General features: G+C 37.2%; 1 protein-coding gene and 1 long non-coding RNA gene across 2 annotated transcripts; both read left to right on the top strand.

Annotated features, from left to right (window-relative positions):
- Nucleotides 1–1,869: 1,869 nt before the first annotated feature.
- On the top strand, nucleotides 1,870–4,121 carry LOC140551321 (uncharacterized). The gene is made up of 6 exons (XM_072674722.1): nucleotides 1,870–1,963; nucleotides 2,108–2,138; nucleotides 2,222–2,271; nucleotides 2,387–2,778; nucleotides 3,091–3,228; nucleotides 3,352–4,121. The coding sequence occupies exons 2-6, from the start codon at nucleotides 2,134–2,136 to the stop codon at nucleotides 3,409–3,411; spliced, it is 645 nt and encodes a 214-aa protein (XP_072530823.1). The 5' UTR covers nucleotides 1,870–1,963; nucleotides 2,108–2,133; the 3' UTR covers nucleotides 3,412–4,121.
- A 1,503-nt stretch (nucleotides 4,122–5,624) lies between these two features.
- Nucleotides 5,625–7,196, top strand: LOC140551318 (uncharacterized). The gene is made up of 3 exons (XR_011979241.1): nucleotides 5,625–5,749; nucleotides 6,114–6,287; nucleotides 6,417–7,196. It is a non-coding gene; the product is annotated as an uncharacterized lncRNA (long non-coding RNA).
- Nucleotides 7,197–15,720: the final 8,524 nt, after the last annotated feature.

The following is a 15,720-nucleotide window of genomic DNA, read 5'->3' as shown; positions in this document are numbered from 1 at the left end:
TACTGCTCACAGGGTTATGGTTTTGGTATCTGCGTCTGCTGCCATTGGCCTGTTTTCCAGTGCAGGGCGTGAACCTGTTAGACCGGTCATGGTTTATTTTCATATTTGCTGTGTTGTTTAATCTGGACGACGACGTGATCTGCATCTCGTAATAATAATTATGTTATAGGTTTGTTCTTTAGTCTAGTACTGCAACTGCAAGGCTAATGAAGCTAGCAAATGCAAGGTAACTTACTGAAGCCATAATTCATCTGTTATCCATAAACCACATCAAAGAGGCCATTTTATAGATGCAGTGCATTTATATACGCAGCCGTCATGGCGTGACAATATTGGGCCATCAGTGATTTCTAAAAACTGTTTTTTTTGGGGGGTGGGGGGCAGAATATATTCTGGGATGTGGGATAAAATACAGGGTAACAGCGATACAGTCAGTGTCATAAATATACATACACCTGGGGTATTTCTCCAGTGACAAAAGTCCCAAAGTATCTTTTAACTTGCCGTGGCCAAGGAATCTTAACTTCCTTTTTTTGATTATGCTTGACTACAGCTGGTAACTTCTTTGTTATATATATATATATCCCATAATTGTCACATGTTTTGTAGTTACATAATGTGATCCATTCAGTTATTACTTATTTGGGCAACAGTGTCCTCTTCTGGTAAACAGTGCTACAAAAGTCATTGCTCACATTACATTTGGAAGTGGAGCACCATGCATTTTCACATAGCATTGTTTGTATTCACAACCTATCAAAATAATCATTTTGCACACAAATATTTATACGTCTTAAGTACACAGACCCTGTTTCCATCAAAGGAGTTTTTTTCCCTACAATTTTAAAAGTGTGGTTAATTATATAATTTTATAGTTATAATAACTATAACTACAAAATGGATGATGTTTCCTTTTGTTTAACATCTTATATGAGCAAGTAAAATGTTCTGAACCAATTGGCACCATTCTTAGGTGTTGGCTAGAAGGGTATAACACCCCCCCCTGAACTGTGTTCTCTGAAACGATGGTGCTCCAGCCAATACTTTTAGGATGAGTTTAGGACAAGGTAGGGTAGTGATTATCCAGTGATTATCCAGTGGTGGCTCAGCGGTTTGAGCGCTGGGATATCAATTAGAGGGTTGTGGGTTCGATTCCAGGGCTTGGCAAGCTGCCACTATTGGGTCCTTGAGCAAGGCCCTTCACCCTCTCTGCTCCCCAGGTGCTGGAGTTGGCTGCCCACTGTATGTGTGTACTCACTGCCTCTAATCACACAGGTGTGTGTGTGTGTGTTCACTACCAGATGGGTTAAATGCGGAGGACACATTTTGCTGTACAGTGACAATTCCGTGCACCTTTACCTTTACCTTCTATCCAACATCCCTTGAATGCAATCAAATCCTCACAGCAATGCTGCCGAAATCTAGTAGAAAGCCTCCCCTGGACCATTGAAAGAAAGTAAAGTGAATGAACAGATGTCCCAATACTTTTGTCCATACAATATGTGCAGTCCAATGGTTAGAGGCCATGGATTAGACAATAGATGGCAGTGTTGTTATGTGTGTTGAGAGCTGTCATATATGTTTAGTCGCTGGGGGGCGCAGCTTCCCTACTTCAACCTTGTTCATCGCTTGTTTATCTTCAGAAGAAGAAGAAGAAGCGCCGCTACAGAGTCAAAACCAAACCGAAAATGAAAGTGAGGAGCTGATGCTGTGTTTTTAGGCTGTTTTCCACACTTCTGGTGCTTTAAACTGAGTAATGACACCGTTTAGGGATGTAAACTATTGAGGAGATTCGAAAAGGAGACACGAGCCTGCTGCCGAGCTCCGCCCAGTCTCTGCGTTGTGTGAGTAGGTGGGTGGAGGTGAGCGCCTGCCGCAGTCTGTCGTCCACAGTTTAGAGGACAGGGGAGCATTCTGTCCCGGTCACGAGCGCCGCTGTTCCTCCAGCTTTACAACACAAACCGTGAGCAGCACTTTAAACCTCTAACCAGGACCTGTAGCAGAGGTGAAGCTAAGGTTATTAACGAAGGGGTTAAAATTGTTTTATATGTTTTTTTATAGCACAAATATATGTTAATATAAATACCTGCTCTATGTGTTTCTTCAGGAAGGTTGTCTTGGACAGGATCTGTCATGAGGTAAGATCAGTTGTGTTCAGTACAACAGTAGAGTCCAGCTGCACAATATGTCCTGATGTTGTCTTTTGATTTTCATCACCTAGTAAGCAGGACCAAATCACGAGGGATTTTCTTCTTCCTAATCTGATGAAAGGTAAGGTGTACAGATCCTTCCACAGGGAAGTCAGGGTGCTTCGTGACATTGAAATACTATGTAACTGGAATTTGTCATTGATTGACGTCATTGATATTACCATTTCTTGGATTAGATGAACCTGAGACGTATCTGGAGAAGATCAGAAGTGTTGTAAGCAAACATTCCCGGGCTCAGATGAAATTAAAAAAGGTGGAAAAATACAAATTCAGGGTGGGATCCCTCAAAGACACCTCATACCGAAAGAAACTTGATCTCTTAGAGGAGTGGGAGCAGTTCTATCTTCCAGATTACATGAAAATGGAAGTAATTGGGGTTTTGGAGAACTTTCCATGTAGCGCAGACAGTGCTGAGCTGGTTCTTATGGCGTGTGAGGACGGGAATGTGTTTGCCTATGAAGATGATCGGCTGCATCTGGTTGCCAGCAGCCTGAAAGAGCTGTTCGAATTTGGGGTCCATTTTCCAGGCAGCAAGTACTACTACCGTGGCCAGAGCTTTGAGGACATGGTGAGAATGATCTCAGCTTACCTAAGACAGAAATTATGATAAATTACACCATGCTTCTTCTTGATGGTCTGATATTGATGGAATGCAGATATTAACAAACCATTAACTAAAAATAAGTTAAAATTACGAGTTATGGTCAGGGTTCCAGCCTAACGTCTAACTGAAGTAGTTCAGTTTGGTAAATTATTTAGAGATCTAAGATTGTCCAACCATATTGTTATAATAATTATAATAATATAATAAGTATAATAATTGTATCCCCATAGTCTAGTTATTTGGGCAGTTTTAACGCTGCAATGCTATAATCCTTAGAAAGATGATGAGTGGGATCAGGTGAAAAAATCAAAGGAAGTGATGGAGAAGCATAAAGAACACCAGGATATGCTTAAATCCATAAAGCCTACCTTCTTGAAGAACCTGGAGATCATTAAACGGAGACAGCAAGGAGAGGTAAATGCAACATGAAGAAAACAATGTTACTGACTGTCAAAATAAAGAAATCACATTGCCAACTTAAGAAATTTCCTTATTTAAATGATTAATTATTGCTTTTGTTTGAATGTTTTCCTACAGCCACAGCCTGCAGGAATGGAAAGGAATTTACCAGTACCCATAACTGCTTGCACATTGTGAAGGGTTGTTTTTTATTTATCAATACATAATACATAAAGCAAAGCAAAATAATACATAAAGCAAAAATATTCCATTATGTTTTTATTTTATTCCTTTTTTTTACCTTTTTTTTACCTTTTCGAGATGAAACAGCAGCGGCACAGAACTTAAATTGTTAATAACCTTTTTAAAATGAAAACATTGTATGCACTATTGTATTTTCTTTCCTTATTTCTATTCTATTTCCAGCTAAATATTTCTTGCAGATGCAACTCTGATCTGTACCCTGTAGATTTTGGCTGAAACCCTAGTCTAGTTTTGATGCTCATTAAATCTTTGCTTAGTACAACTAGATATGTAACCCTGAGGTTGTAACTAAAGTTTGCAGGGCAGTATGTTGCTAACTGTAAACAAACTGCCATGCTTTAACTGTTTTAGGAAACCATAATGCTAAAATGATGTGGTGGTAATTCTTACTATAGCTGCATGGTTCATGGAAAAGTCATATATATATATGTATTTGTATTTGATAATATCTAATAACCTTTATTAATAAATGACACACGCTGAAATAATATATACCAAATGAGTCTTGTATGTTCAGAAGGTGTTTTTAGGTGTAACTAGCACCAATAAATAAACCTAAAGGTTAGCACAATATGCTTACTGCATATGCTTACTGGTGCATTAAAGTCAACCTCAAATTAAAATTAAGCTTTTTGACAATGTTGGTTCATGTCTCTGATCATATTTAACACAGTTCACATGGTGTATCATTTCAAAGACCAGATTCCTTGTGGTAAATCATTCAAAACTCTGACAAATTGCTTTGTTCACTTCCACTCTTAGAAGAATATCTTTATTAAGTCAGTGACACAAGCTATTTAAGTTAATTAGCTAATTAAGTCTTTCTGTAGTAATTAAACATCAACTAAACAGTATTATTTGTACAGGATGTGTAGTGTAAGAATCTTCATTTTGGGAGAATAGAAATTTTGGGAGCATAGAGGTGGGTAATAACTCAAAAATGAGCTATAAATCACCATGATTACTAATAAGCACAATTAACACATAGTTATATGCACGTAAATGACATCCCCATAAAAAAGTTTAACAGAATGCAGAATATGATGCTGAAATGTGAAAGGAATTTAATTTACAGAGATATTTATATGCAACCATTTTCCCTGTAAGGGTACAGGTGAAAATGTCAAGGTTATAAATCACAGTTCAAAGTTTAACAACATTTCTGTTACAATATTACATACAATATTCTGTACAATATTAAAAAGCTCTTTTAAAGTTTTGGTGTTGAATGAGTTTAGAACAGAAACTAACTGGTTTCTGGTATCATCAGAATAATAATGAATGTTTCCATTTGTCACATTCCTGCTAATAAAACATGTAGTAAAAAGCAGAGGCCACAAAGTTGCTCCCTGAGGTACACGTTGAGCCACTGATGGTCAAGGTATATCTTGGCTATAAAGAGGGTGGAGGGTGGATCAAAAGACTGGATGACTTGACGTGTGAGTTTTAACATAAAGCAGCTGCATTCCAAAAAGACCAAATAAATACAACACAGACGAGTACAGGTGTACTGTTAATGAAAACTGCTAAGCCAGTGTGCGTATAAAAGGGGAACACATGTGAAACATATACAAACTCAGCTGTCAAAGAAGAAGTGAAGTGCTGGACCCCCAATTCAGAAAATGTTCTGTGGGTGCTGTGCTCAGTGATCCCTCTTTCATGCAGGTCCAGTTAGCTTCTTGTTCACTGGTTTAAACAGCCAGTGTGTAAGGTTTTCTGATGCTTTCCTGTAACTTTAAAAGAGAAAGAGAAACTAGAAACAGAGGAGGCCACTCCTTTTACAACAAGCCCCAGTCAACATAAAATGCACCGCATCACAGAGTAGCCACTGCACACAGATGTCTGCTTCTGAGATGGCTGAGGTAACATTGCTCTCAGTGTTGGTTGATACTTGTGTTGCCACTGGATAATACATATGTTAACTTGTTGAAATATAATTCAGCAGGGGCAAAGAAGACCGACGAAAGGAGACAGGTAAGCCCCATGTTTGATTTAATTACAGGAGACATTTTACTGGCTTAAAGCATGGCATCTGTTTTCACCTCTTTTTGCTGTTACATATGAAGCAGTTATGTTGGAATGGGTGAGAGTAGTTAGTTCTCTTCTTTTTTCTACCTTAACAATTTGTGTTTTTAACAGGGCTGTGAATTTGCTGAGGAGAACTGCTTTTGCAACAAATGCTTTCCTCATCTTCAGCAAAGCAGTAGAGCTTGATGCAGCAGCAGTAGAGCTTGATGCAGCTTATAGATTCGATCCTGATCTGTTGAAAAAGGTGTGGAACTGAACACTGCCACAATTATTTATTACAAAAGCATGATCATGAACGGGCATTGTCATCACTGATTAGCATGTCGATGTTTACATACCTGGTTTTATAAAAACTACTATTCTACTCATAACCTAAATCAAAAATACTTCTGTAGTTCTTTACAGATTTATATATATATATATATATTATTTTTCTTTTTGAATTGCCTTGCAAACATTATATAGATCTGCTGAACGAAATACTGTTTTTATATTATAAGCCACACAAGCATGGAATATTCAACTAGTTTAATACCATCACAAAAAAGTAGCACATATGTATGTCTTGTTGATTCAGTCTGTTTCATGCTTGTTTTTTCTTTTCTAAGATGCTTCATAGTATCTTGTTCTTAGGGAACATTCATCTCTCCCGGTATCTACCACGTGCCATCTTTCCTGATGATGAAATATATGATAAAATCAAAGATTTGTACCCCGGGCCCTTTGGCAGATACACAACAGAAGTGGCTGTACGAACACCTTTCTCCTACTTCCTCGAACTGGTTAGTGAAATCATTGAAAGCAGGAAAAAATAGAAGCTTATGTACAGCTTTACTAATAAATGCAATATTTTTTTTAGTGTCTTGTTTATGTTTTCTCAACACATTGTGCATTTGTTGTCTTTTTTCCAGGTTGTGAGTTGTGTCTCTGAAGATGAAAATGACAAAAATGAAAAAGTAAAGTCTAAACTGTCTGAAACATTACAGAACTGTCAGAGGAAAAAAAATGATTATGCCTTGATTTCATCAGTCATATGTATCTGTCAGGTGTCTGGTAGGAGATACTATGGAGCGTCTCTGTCCTGTTCAGATGACCTAGTGAGAGAGATCATGACTTCTGTGTCCTGCTTTCATGTTTGGCATCCCTATGTTTCCTCCGCTGTTTTGGATGTGTTTCCTCAGGACAGAACTGAACCTCGGTTTCCACATGGTACCATGAAACTGCCCAGTTCAGTTCAGTGTAAGGCCTATGGTCTAAAGAGCCAAGCTGAAGCTGAAATCAATCTGAAGCTGAAAGATCCTTGTATGCGATGCCATGAGCTTTACTCTCTGCCCAATCACACAGATATTCGAAATAACCCTGGGAACTGTGCTGAAACAGAGGCTATCAGTAACCTCCTTACAAAAGAGAAAGAGGTCAAAATTAGTACCACAATGAATGGAGATGTTATTGAAAGAGAACACATTAAGACAGAAATGAGGAAACACTTTGACAGCAAAATGAAAGAAAGGATGGAAAAACGCAGAGAAATGTACAGTATCGATGTAATCTACAATTGTGGGTAAATTTTAAAAAGCCATGTCAAACTATCAACCTGACCTTTTTTTCCTGAAAAAAGTGAACAAATTATTCTTGAAAAGTTTCAATGTACCAATGCAACAAGCTTAATATAGAAGTAAGATATAGTAACTCATGCCTGTTTAAAACAATATTAAGATATTATATATAAGATATAAGATATTTAATAAAATCAAATAATAAAATCCAGTGTACCCATTTATTCTCACATGTTTCTTTATTTCCTTAAAAAAGGTTTCTTGGTTGGTTTTTAACTTTGTTGTTTTGTTGTTTACCGTAAAACTAGTTAAGAATCAAAACACCAGAAACATGAAGTGACACTGAATTGAATTGAGTTCATAACTACTAAATTATAAGTTGGGGACATTTGCATGCATATACAGTGGGGAAAGTATTTAGTCAGTCACCAATTGTGCAAGTCCTCCCACTTAAAAAAATGAGGTGGCCTGTAATTGACATCATAGGTAGACCTCAACTATGAGAGACAAAATGAGAAAAAAATTTCAGAAAATCACATTGTCTGATTTTTAAATAATTTATTTGCAAATAATGGTGGAAAATAAGTATTTGGTCACCTACAAACAAGCAAGATATCTGGCTGTCACAGACCTGTAACTTCTTCTTTAAGAGGCTTCTCTGTCCTCCACCCATTACCTGTATTAATGGCACCTGTTTGAACTGGTTAACAGTATAAAAGACACCTGCCCACAACCTCAAACAGTCACACTCCAAACTCCACTATGGTGAAGACCAAAGAGCTGTCAAAGGACACAACTCATGTTTGGAGGAGAGTGAATGCTGAGTTGCATCCAAAGAACACCATACCAACTGTGAAGCATGGGGGTGGCAACATCATGCTTTGGGGCTGTTTCTCTGCAAAGGGATTAGGACGACTGGTCTGTGTACATGAAAGAATGAATGGGGCCATGTATTGTGAGATTTTGAGTGCAAACCTCCTTCCATCAGCAAGGGCATTGAAGATGAAACGTGGTCAGCATGGCAACTGCCAGGGCAACAAAGGAGTGGCTTCGTAAGAAGCATTTCACGGTCCTGGAGTGGCCTAGCCAGTCTCCAGATCTCAACCCCATAGAAAACCTTTGGAGGGAGTTGAAAGTCTGTGTTGCCCGCCGACAGCCCCAAAACATCACTGCTCTAGAGGAGATCTGCATGGAGGAATGGGCCAACATACCAGCAACGGTGTGTGCCAACCTTGTGAAGACTTACAGAAAACATTTGACCTCGGTCATTCCCAACAAAGGATATATAACAAAGTATTGAGATGAACCTTTGTTATTGACCAAATACTTATTTTCCACCATTACTTGCAAATAAATTCTTTAAACATCAGACAATGTGATTTTCTGATTTTCTTTGTCTCTCATAGTTGAGGTCTACCTATGATGTCAATTACAGGCCTCTCTCATCTTTTTAAGTGGAAGAACTTGCACAATGGTGACTGACTAAATACTTTTTTCCCCACTGTAAATATGCAGATTGGGCTGAATTCTACAATATTTTATCATTTATAAGATAAGTTCTTTTTGAGTGATTATTTAATGTGCCTTATCACTAAGATTACATTTAAAGTGCCTCAACATTAAAAACCTCAAGACCAAGAGGTTTCATTGACCTTTTAATTTCTATATTTATATGTTTATTTTATTTCTTTTAGAAATGAGGAAGAAGTCAGGACTCACTTTTAGTCTGATAGACTGTTTTTGTAAAACATGGTTTATCTGATAATAAGTGTGGGCTTTGAGTGCCTCACATTTTCTCACTTTCACATTTCCCCTGCTTTTAAAAGTGTGTTTACCAAAGCAAACTAAGCTGTTCTTAAAACCTGATATTTACTACAACTATTTTAGATAAAGCAAATCTTCCAATGCCAACACCCTACACCATGCATATTTTTAATGACATGGCCAATTAAAAGTACTAGGTCAGCTGTAAGCACTGAGAAAATCCAACTTAATATAAAAACAAATACAATGAGCAGTAGTGTGAAACCTACCCTAGGATTACACCTTTCATGTACTTCATGTGCAACATCACTATGAGCTACAGTTCAAAAGAAAATAATATTTCAAGTGTCTTTGGAGCATATATTTTTATATAGCCATCCCCCCTTAACTATCAGCTGAATCTACCAAGTTGTGGTAGACTTGTTACATTACATGTGTTTTTACTCAAACCCAAATGAGCTTTTCAAACCCCTGTGCCCCATTGTTCCAGCCCACCTTAATCTCACATGGGTACCATCCTATAACTGACTCTGGTGGGCATCTGTATGTGGACAATATTTTCTGGTTCCCTAGAACCCCAGTCTCCCACGTGATGGGGTAGCTCACTGGCAGATAGTGGTGTTATCCATAGTGCCACACCAACCACCCATACAGGCCCAACATGGGCATGTGATCTGGGAAGGTCCTAAAATAGATAGGCAGGTATTTGATCATGAATGCTTCTTCTTTGGTCAGAGCAGATATAACGTTTTAAATTTCTTCTGCTACATCATATCATTTTTCACCCAAACACCTGCTGGGGTAAGACAAACTCTTTGACCACGACTAAAAAGTACACAAAGAAAACAAAGAAATAATTATATATTTTTACTAAACATTGAGGAATGTATTTATTTGCCTTTAATTTATTTGTTTTAATGATTAAACTTAAATTAAACTGAATTTAAATACTATATCATATATTGAATATATGAGAAAAATATTACATTTATTTAGGAAGGCTGAAGACCATATGGGGAGATAAAGAAAAGTTTAGTCTAGCAAAATCTATTACATTTATATTATGTATTTAGGCTGTCTAGTTTAGGATTATTAAACTGTATGATGATCCCTTTGTCAGACCACCTGAAAGCCAACTGTTGCTTTGTTGCTTTTCTTCTTTTTGAAATTTGAAAGTCTGAAATAAATGGGTTACTGTTACTGGTACCTTTTGCCATTTGTCTTATTTTGAGAGTAATTATGAATAGAATGAATATGATATATAATCATTAATTAATAGTTGAAATAAAGTTGAATTCAGGTTGCTACAACTAAAAAAGTCTTTAATTTCATCAACTTCCACTTTATAAACAAATTCAGATGCAGAGGAAAGTCTTTATCAAGAGATATTTTTAAATTCTTCCTCTTTTACTTTATCTTTCACGTCTGGCAAAGTCGGTTTCACTTGGTCAAGTGTGACTGCTGGAGGAACAGCCAAGGAGTCAATGCTGCCCTTAACAGTGGAATATAAGGTCAATATGCAAACTGGAAAAAAACTGCTATTAATATTAGTAATAGGTCTTTACGGTCTATCACAAAAATGAGAACTGTTAGAATTGTCCTCACAGAATACTGCAGAACAAAACCCCACCTGTTGATCCAGCAGCAAGTACTCTCAACAGTAGTGACTCTGCTAAACACAATTATGGGGTGCATATGCTAATCTAAATGCGAATGTGACCACATTTTTGTTCAGAAAAGAGAAAAGAGGCCTACTTCTTCATAGTGTACAGTTTGTTTAAGGACATGGTTAAGGACAATAATGCAAGAGTTCTGGGGAAACTCTGAAATCTCTACTCTAAAAGTGTAGTCTAGCAAAAGCTATCTCAGTTTTCTATTGACTGCTGCATCAGGTCAGGGATCTTATGCATAAAGGCTTAGAGGCTTAGAGTAGAAGTGCTGATCTAGGATCTGTCCCTGACAGCAGTGTCATCATAAGGTAGCACTCCAGCTTTTAGGAGCAGGTGTGGTTTTCTATACATTAATGCTTAATGTCCCTGAGTTATCGCCACAGCATTGATTTTCTTACAAGGATACTAGTTATAGTTGTTTGCCAGGATTTAGTAGTTGTGAGTTCCCTTTTCTCTGTAAAATACACATTCTGTATTATGAGTGATGAGTGTTGTTGGATATACAATGGCAAGAAAAAGTATGTAAACCATTTGGAATGTTATGGTGTTTTGCATTATTTTGTCATAAAATGTGATCAGCAATAAACTTAACCAGGTGTTTTCTGCAGCTGTGGATCAGACCTGCACATCGTTCAGGAATTTTAGCCCATTCTTCCGGGCAGAACTGCTTTAGCTTGGGCATGTTCCTTGGACGCTTCATGTGTACAGCTCTCTACAAGTCAGTCCATAGCATTTCTATAGGGTTAAGATCTGGGCTCTGACTTGGCCACTCCAAAAGGTGGGTTTTGTTTTTCATAAGCCATTCTGTTGTGAACAATGTCCTGTTGCATCATCCAACTTCTACACAGTTTCAGCTGATGTACAGACACTCTCACTTTATCTTGTAGAATATTTTTGATACACTTGGGAATTCATCTTTCCCTCATTGATTGTAGCTGGCCAGGCCTTGATGCAGCAAAGCAGGCTCAAATCATAATGTTGCCTCCACCATACTTTACGGTGGCGTGCAGCAATGTTCTTTTTAGCAAGCAGCAACTTCCTTCGTTGTGTCCTGCCATAGACACCCTGCTTGTTCAAGGTGTTGGACTTGGACTGTGGACTCATGAACACAGGTGTTCGCCTGTAAGAATGACGCCTTCAAAATTTTGGATCCGTTGCTGCAATTTTTTTTTCGTCTCCGTTGAGCTCTTGGGCTTTATGTAACCAATCATTTTTGATCATAGATCCTCTACAAGCTCTTTTTGGCAAGCCGTGGCTCACATACGCGTATACTTTTAGTGCAGAGCAAATAAAAAAAAAAAATTAGTGTTTTTTTTTATTAGTCAAAGTAGCTCTAGTCCACACCTCCAAACTCATTTGCTTAAGAAGACTCCTGGTATGCTAACACCTGACTCCAATTAACTTTTTTAAGATCATTAACTCACATACTTTATCCACTATTACTATGAAGTTTTTATGGTTGTTCTTAATGAAGACATGAATGATCAGAATTAGTTTGTGTTATTATTTTAGGCATGTTATATTTGTCCATAAGCTTGACTTGGATGAAGATCAGATCACATTTTATGACAAATTAATGCAGAAAACCATACAATTCCAATGGGTTGCATGCATATGGTATAGAGTAATTATATGGAATAGAATAGAATGAATATGTTTTTACCTTCATTTTACCTAAGACACACTGCAAGGAAACAAAGTGCCTCAAACCAAAAAGACTGCCCTTAACAGCTGAATAAAAACAATATGCAAACAAGCTGCTATTAATACTAATATTAATACTAATACTAATATTAATAGCACAATAGCTGTGACATCTATACCGGTTCATAGGTCTTTACTATCTATCACAAAATGAGATTTCTAAGCATTAGCTGAGACCTTTTAGTACTGTCCACACAGAATACTGCAGAACTATGAACCCAAGCCATTATTGATCCAACAGCAAGTGCTCTGAACAATAGTGACTCTGCATAATGCAATTATGGGGTGTATCTGAAGAGCTACTGTGCATCTTACCAAATACCAATGAATGACTGTTGACTGGCTGTGAGTTAAACATACTAATAGATAGTACTGATCCAGGATCTGTCCCTGTCAGCAGTGTCATCATAAAGCAGCAATCCAACTCTGAGAAGCTTTGATAAATACAGGCCCAGGTTCATGTCTAATCTACCTGAAGAAGCTTTCTTTCGGATAGTCTTTCTGCTTCTATACTCTTCACACCTCTTTTTGGTAATTTCCATTATCTGGTCTGTACCACATCCTTTAGCGGAAGCCACAGCGTTGAGCTATTTTCTTACAATGAGAGCTGAAATGTCAGTGGATTTTTTTTTATCTGAAGTGAGGGCTGAAACCTCTACTCTCTAAATGATAAAAAATGTAAGGAATGTTTATCTGATGATGGCAGTAATGGTTGTTTGACTGTTTTTAATAGTTGGGAGTCCCTTTTTCTCTGTAAAATACATATTCAGTATAACTATATTTTTCCATGTTGTGTTTAGGTGGTCTAGTTTAGGCTTATTTGGCTGCAAACTGTTGGTTTGTTTCTTTTCTTTTATTTGAAATGTTGTCTGAATTAAATAAATGTGTTACTGGTATTTTTTTCAATTGTCTTATTTGGAGAGTAATTATGATAAGAATGACAATGATAGGTATTCATGAATTAATAGTTGAAATAAGTTTTTAAAAAAAACAAAAATTCTAAATAAAAAAAGATGTCTTTTACTTTGTTAACAGATTTAGATGCAGAGGAAAGTCCTCATCAAGGTATCTTTTGAATGACCCCAAAAAAGTTTGATTCTTTCCCTTTCACTTTTTCTTTCACATCTGGCAAAGTTGTGCTTGGTAAGACACATTCTGTCTAAGACAAATGTGACTGCTGGGGGAATAGCCAAGGAAACACTGTGCCTTAAACCAGAAAGGCTGCTCTTAACAGTGGAATTTAAAGCCATTATACAACCAGGAAAACAAGCTGCTTTTCATAGTAATATTAATAGCACAACATGTGTGGACATTTATACCCATTCATTGGTCTTTACTGTCTATCGCAATAATGAGCTAAGCATTAGCTGAGACCTGTTAGTATTGTCCCTACAGAATACTGCAGAACTATGAAACCCAAGCCATTATTGATCCAACAGCGAGTGCTTTCAAAAGTAGTGAATCTGCTAACTCTATCTGAAGAGCTACAGTGCATCCTACCAAATACATGTACAAGTGAAAACACAAGATATGAATGTGTTCCCCTAGTAATCTTATAACTAGGGGATCTGGGGACATGCTATCTCAAGATAAAGTATAAAGCCCCCCAAACAACTGATTGTCATGAATTTGAGTTGAATTAGAGTAGCAAGAGCCATATATGACTTAATTTCACTCTTAATATGATGCTCTACATCAACCAGCAGATACAAATCAACCAAAGATTAAGCAATATTATCTCCTCTCTCTTAGACAGGTCGCAAGTCCAATTTACTCAAATAGACTGCAGACAGGTCTATCAGACACTGTCACACCACTTCTTTGGTCACAACAGGCATAATCTTGAGGATTCCTAATGTATGGTCCAATACATGACTGTTAAAATCTCATACTGTGAAATGATGGCCGTGAGTCAAAGTAAAAAAAATAACTTTAACTTTTATATCGGACAAAAATGGTGCTCATTATATTCAATTAAATACAATGAATACCATGTTCCACAGTGCTTCTGGGAAAATGGTTTATTAACAGTTTATGAAGAGCTTAAACAAAGGTGGAATATCATAGAACAAATGCACCAGGATGCACCAAATGCACCATGCTTTGAAGCAAACACTGCACACCAACACTGAAACATCATTCTAACTGTGAAGAATATACAGAGGATCATGGTCTTGGTGCTGTGTTGTTGCTCAGGGCCTTGATGTCTTGCGATCATTGAAGCAACAATTAATTCAAAGATGCATCAAAACAATGTACAGGGGGGGGGAGGGTTACTGTGCTACCACCCCAACCCCTAAAATAGTAATAAGCTGATTCCACTGTATTAAATGGCAGTAAAATGCTGTATGTACAGTGAAATGGAACAACATTTGTGGAATCATCATAAAATAGTTTTGTCTTGTGCTTGTTTTATCATTATTTTTATAATTATTTTTACATTTTATTTTGGGTTGTATTGTGCTAAACTGAGACAAAATTATGTTAAGGTTAACACTAAGAAATTTCGAGCTTTACACTAAGACAATTAAAGTTATTCGCTTGAATGAAAATCGTATATTTCATCATCCTCCATCTTTTATTAATGGATGTCAAAACATCTGTTTGAAAAAAGAACAATATATTTATTAAGATTTGTTGAAATAATAAAATATGTTAGAATGGCTGAAACATTCATGAATGATTGTGTTCGGTATTAAATATCCTTCCAGTAAATTTTGTTGTAGATGCATGTAACTCTGGTCTATCCCCTTTACACCCTGTTATGGCTGAAACCCTACACCTAGTTTTCATGCTCAGTGTGTAACACTGACGATTTAACTAATCTTTGCATGCAGTAAGTCACTAGAAGTATGGATGCGTACTGTAACTGTTATACCATATGTTAACCATTATGATAAATTGATGTGGTGGTAATTCTTACAGCTGGTGTATGGAAAAGTCATTATATTGTATTTAGTATTTGTGGTGTGAAAGTGTTTGACCCCTTTCTGATTTTTGTGCATGTTTGTTACACTAAAATGTTTCAGTTCATCAAAGTAATTTAAATATTACACAAAGATAACACAAGCTGAGTTCAGTTACTCGAGCCATACTCAGGCCAGATTACTGCCACACCTGTTCTCAATCAAGAAATTATTTATAAAGTACATGCATGTGAAGTAGACCAAAAGCTCGAAAGCTAAGACATCAAGGTGCGAGCCAAAGAAATTCAGGAACAAATGAGACACAAAGTTATTGAGATCTATCAATCTGGAAAGGATTCTAAATCCATTCTAAAGCTTTGGGACTCCAGCGAACAACAGTGAGAGTCATTATTCATAAGTGGCAAAAACATGGAACAGTGGTGAACCTTCCCAGGAGTGGCTGGCCAACTAAAATTACCCCAAGAGCACAGCAACGACTTATCCAAGAGGTCACAAAAGACCCCACAACAACATCCAAAGAACTGCAGGCATCACTTGCCTCAGTTAAGGTCAGTGCTCATGTCTCCACTATAAGACTGGGCAAAAATGGCCTGC

This window comes from Salminus brasiliensis, chromosome 3 (assembly GCF_030463535.1).
Source record: "Salminus brasiliensis chromosome 3, fSalBra1.hap2, whole genome shotgun sequence".
Classification (NCBI taxonomy): domain Eukaryota; kingdom Metazoa; phylum Chordata; class Actinopteri; order Characiformes; family Bryconidae; genus Salminus; species Salminus brasiliensis.
The sequence above is the reverse complement of the archived record's forward strand: the minus strand, read 5'-3'. Positions and strand labels throughout refer to the sequence as shown.

What these genes read in the sequence shown, in the direction of transcription:
- LOC140551321 (XM_072674722.1), top strand. An exon ending in TCTTCCTAATCTGATGAAAG is followed by an intron (nt 2,272 to 2,386) that starts GTAAGGTGTACA and finishes TTCTTGGATTAG; the next exon opens with ATGAACCTGAGACGTATCTG. An exon ending in GCCAGAGCTTTGAGGACATG is followed by an intron (nt 2,779 to 3,090) that starts GTGAGAATGATC and finishes TATAATCCTTAG; the next exon opens with AAAGATGATGAGTGGGATCA.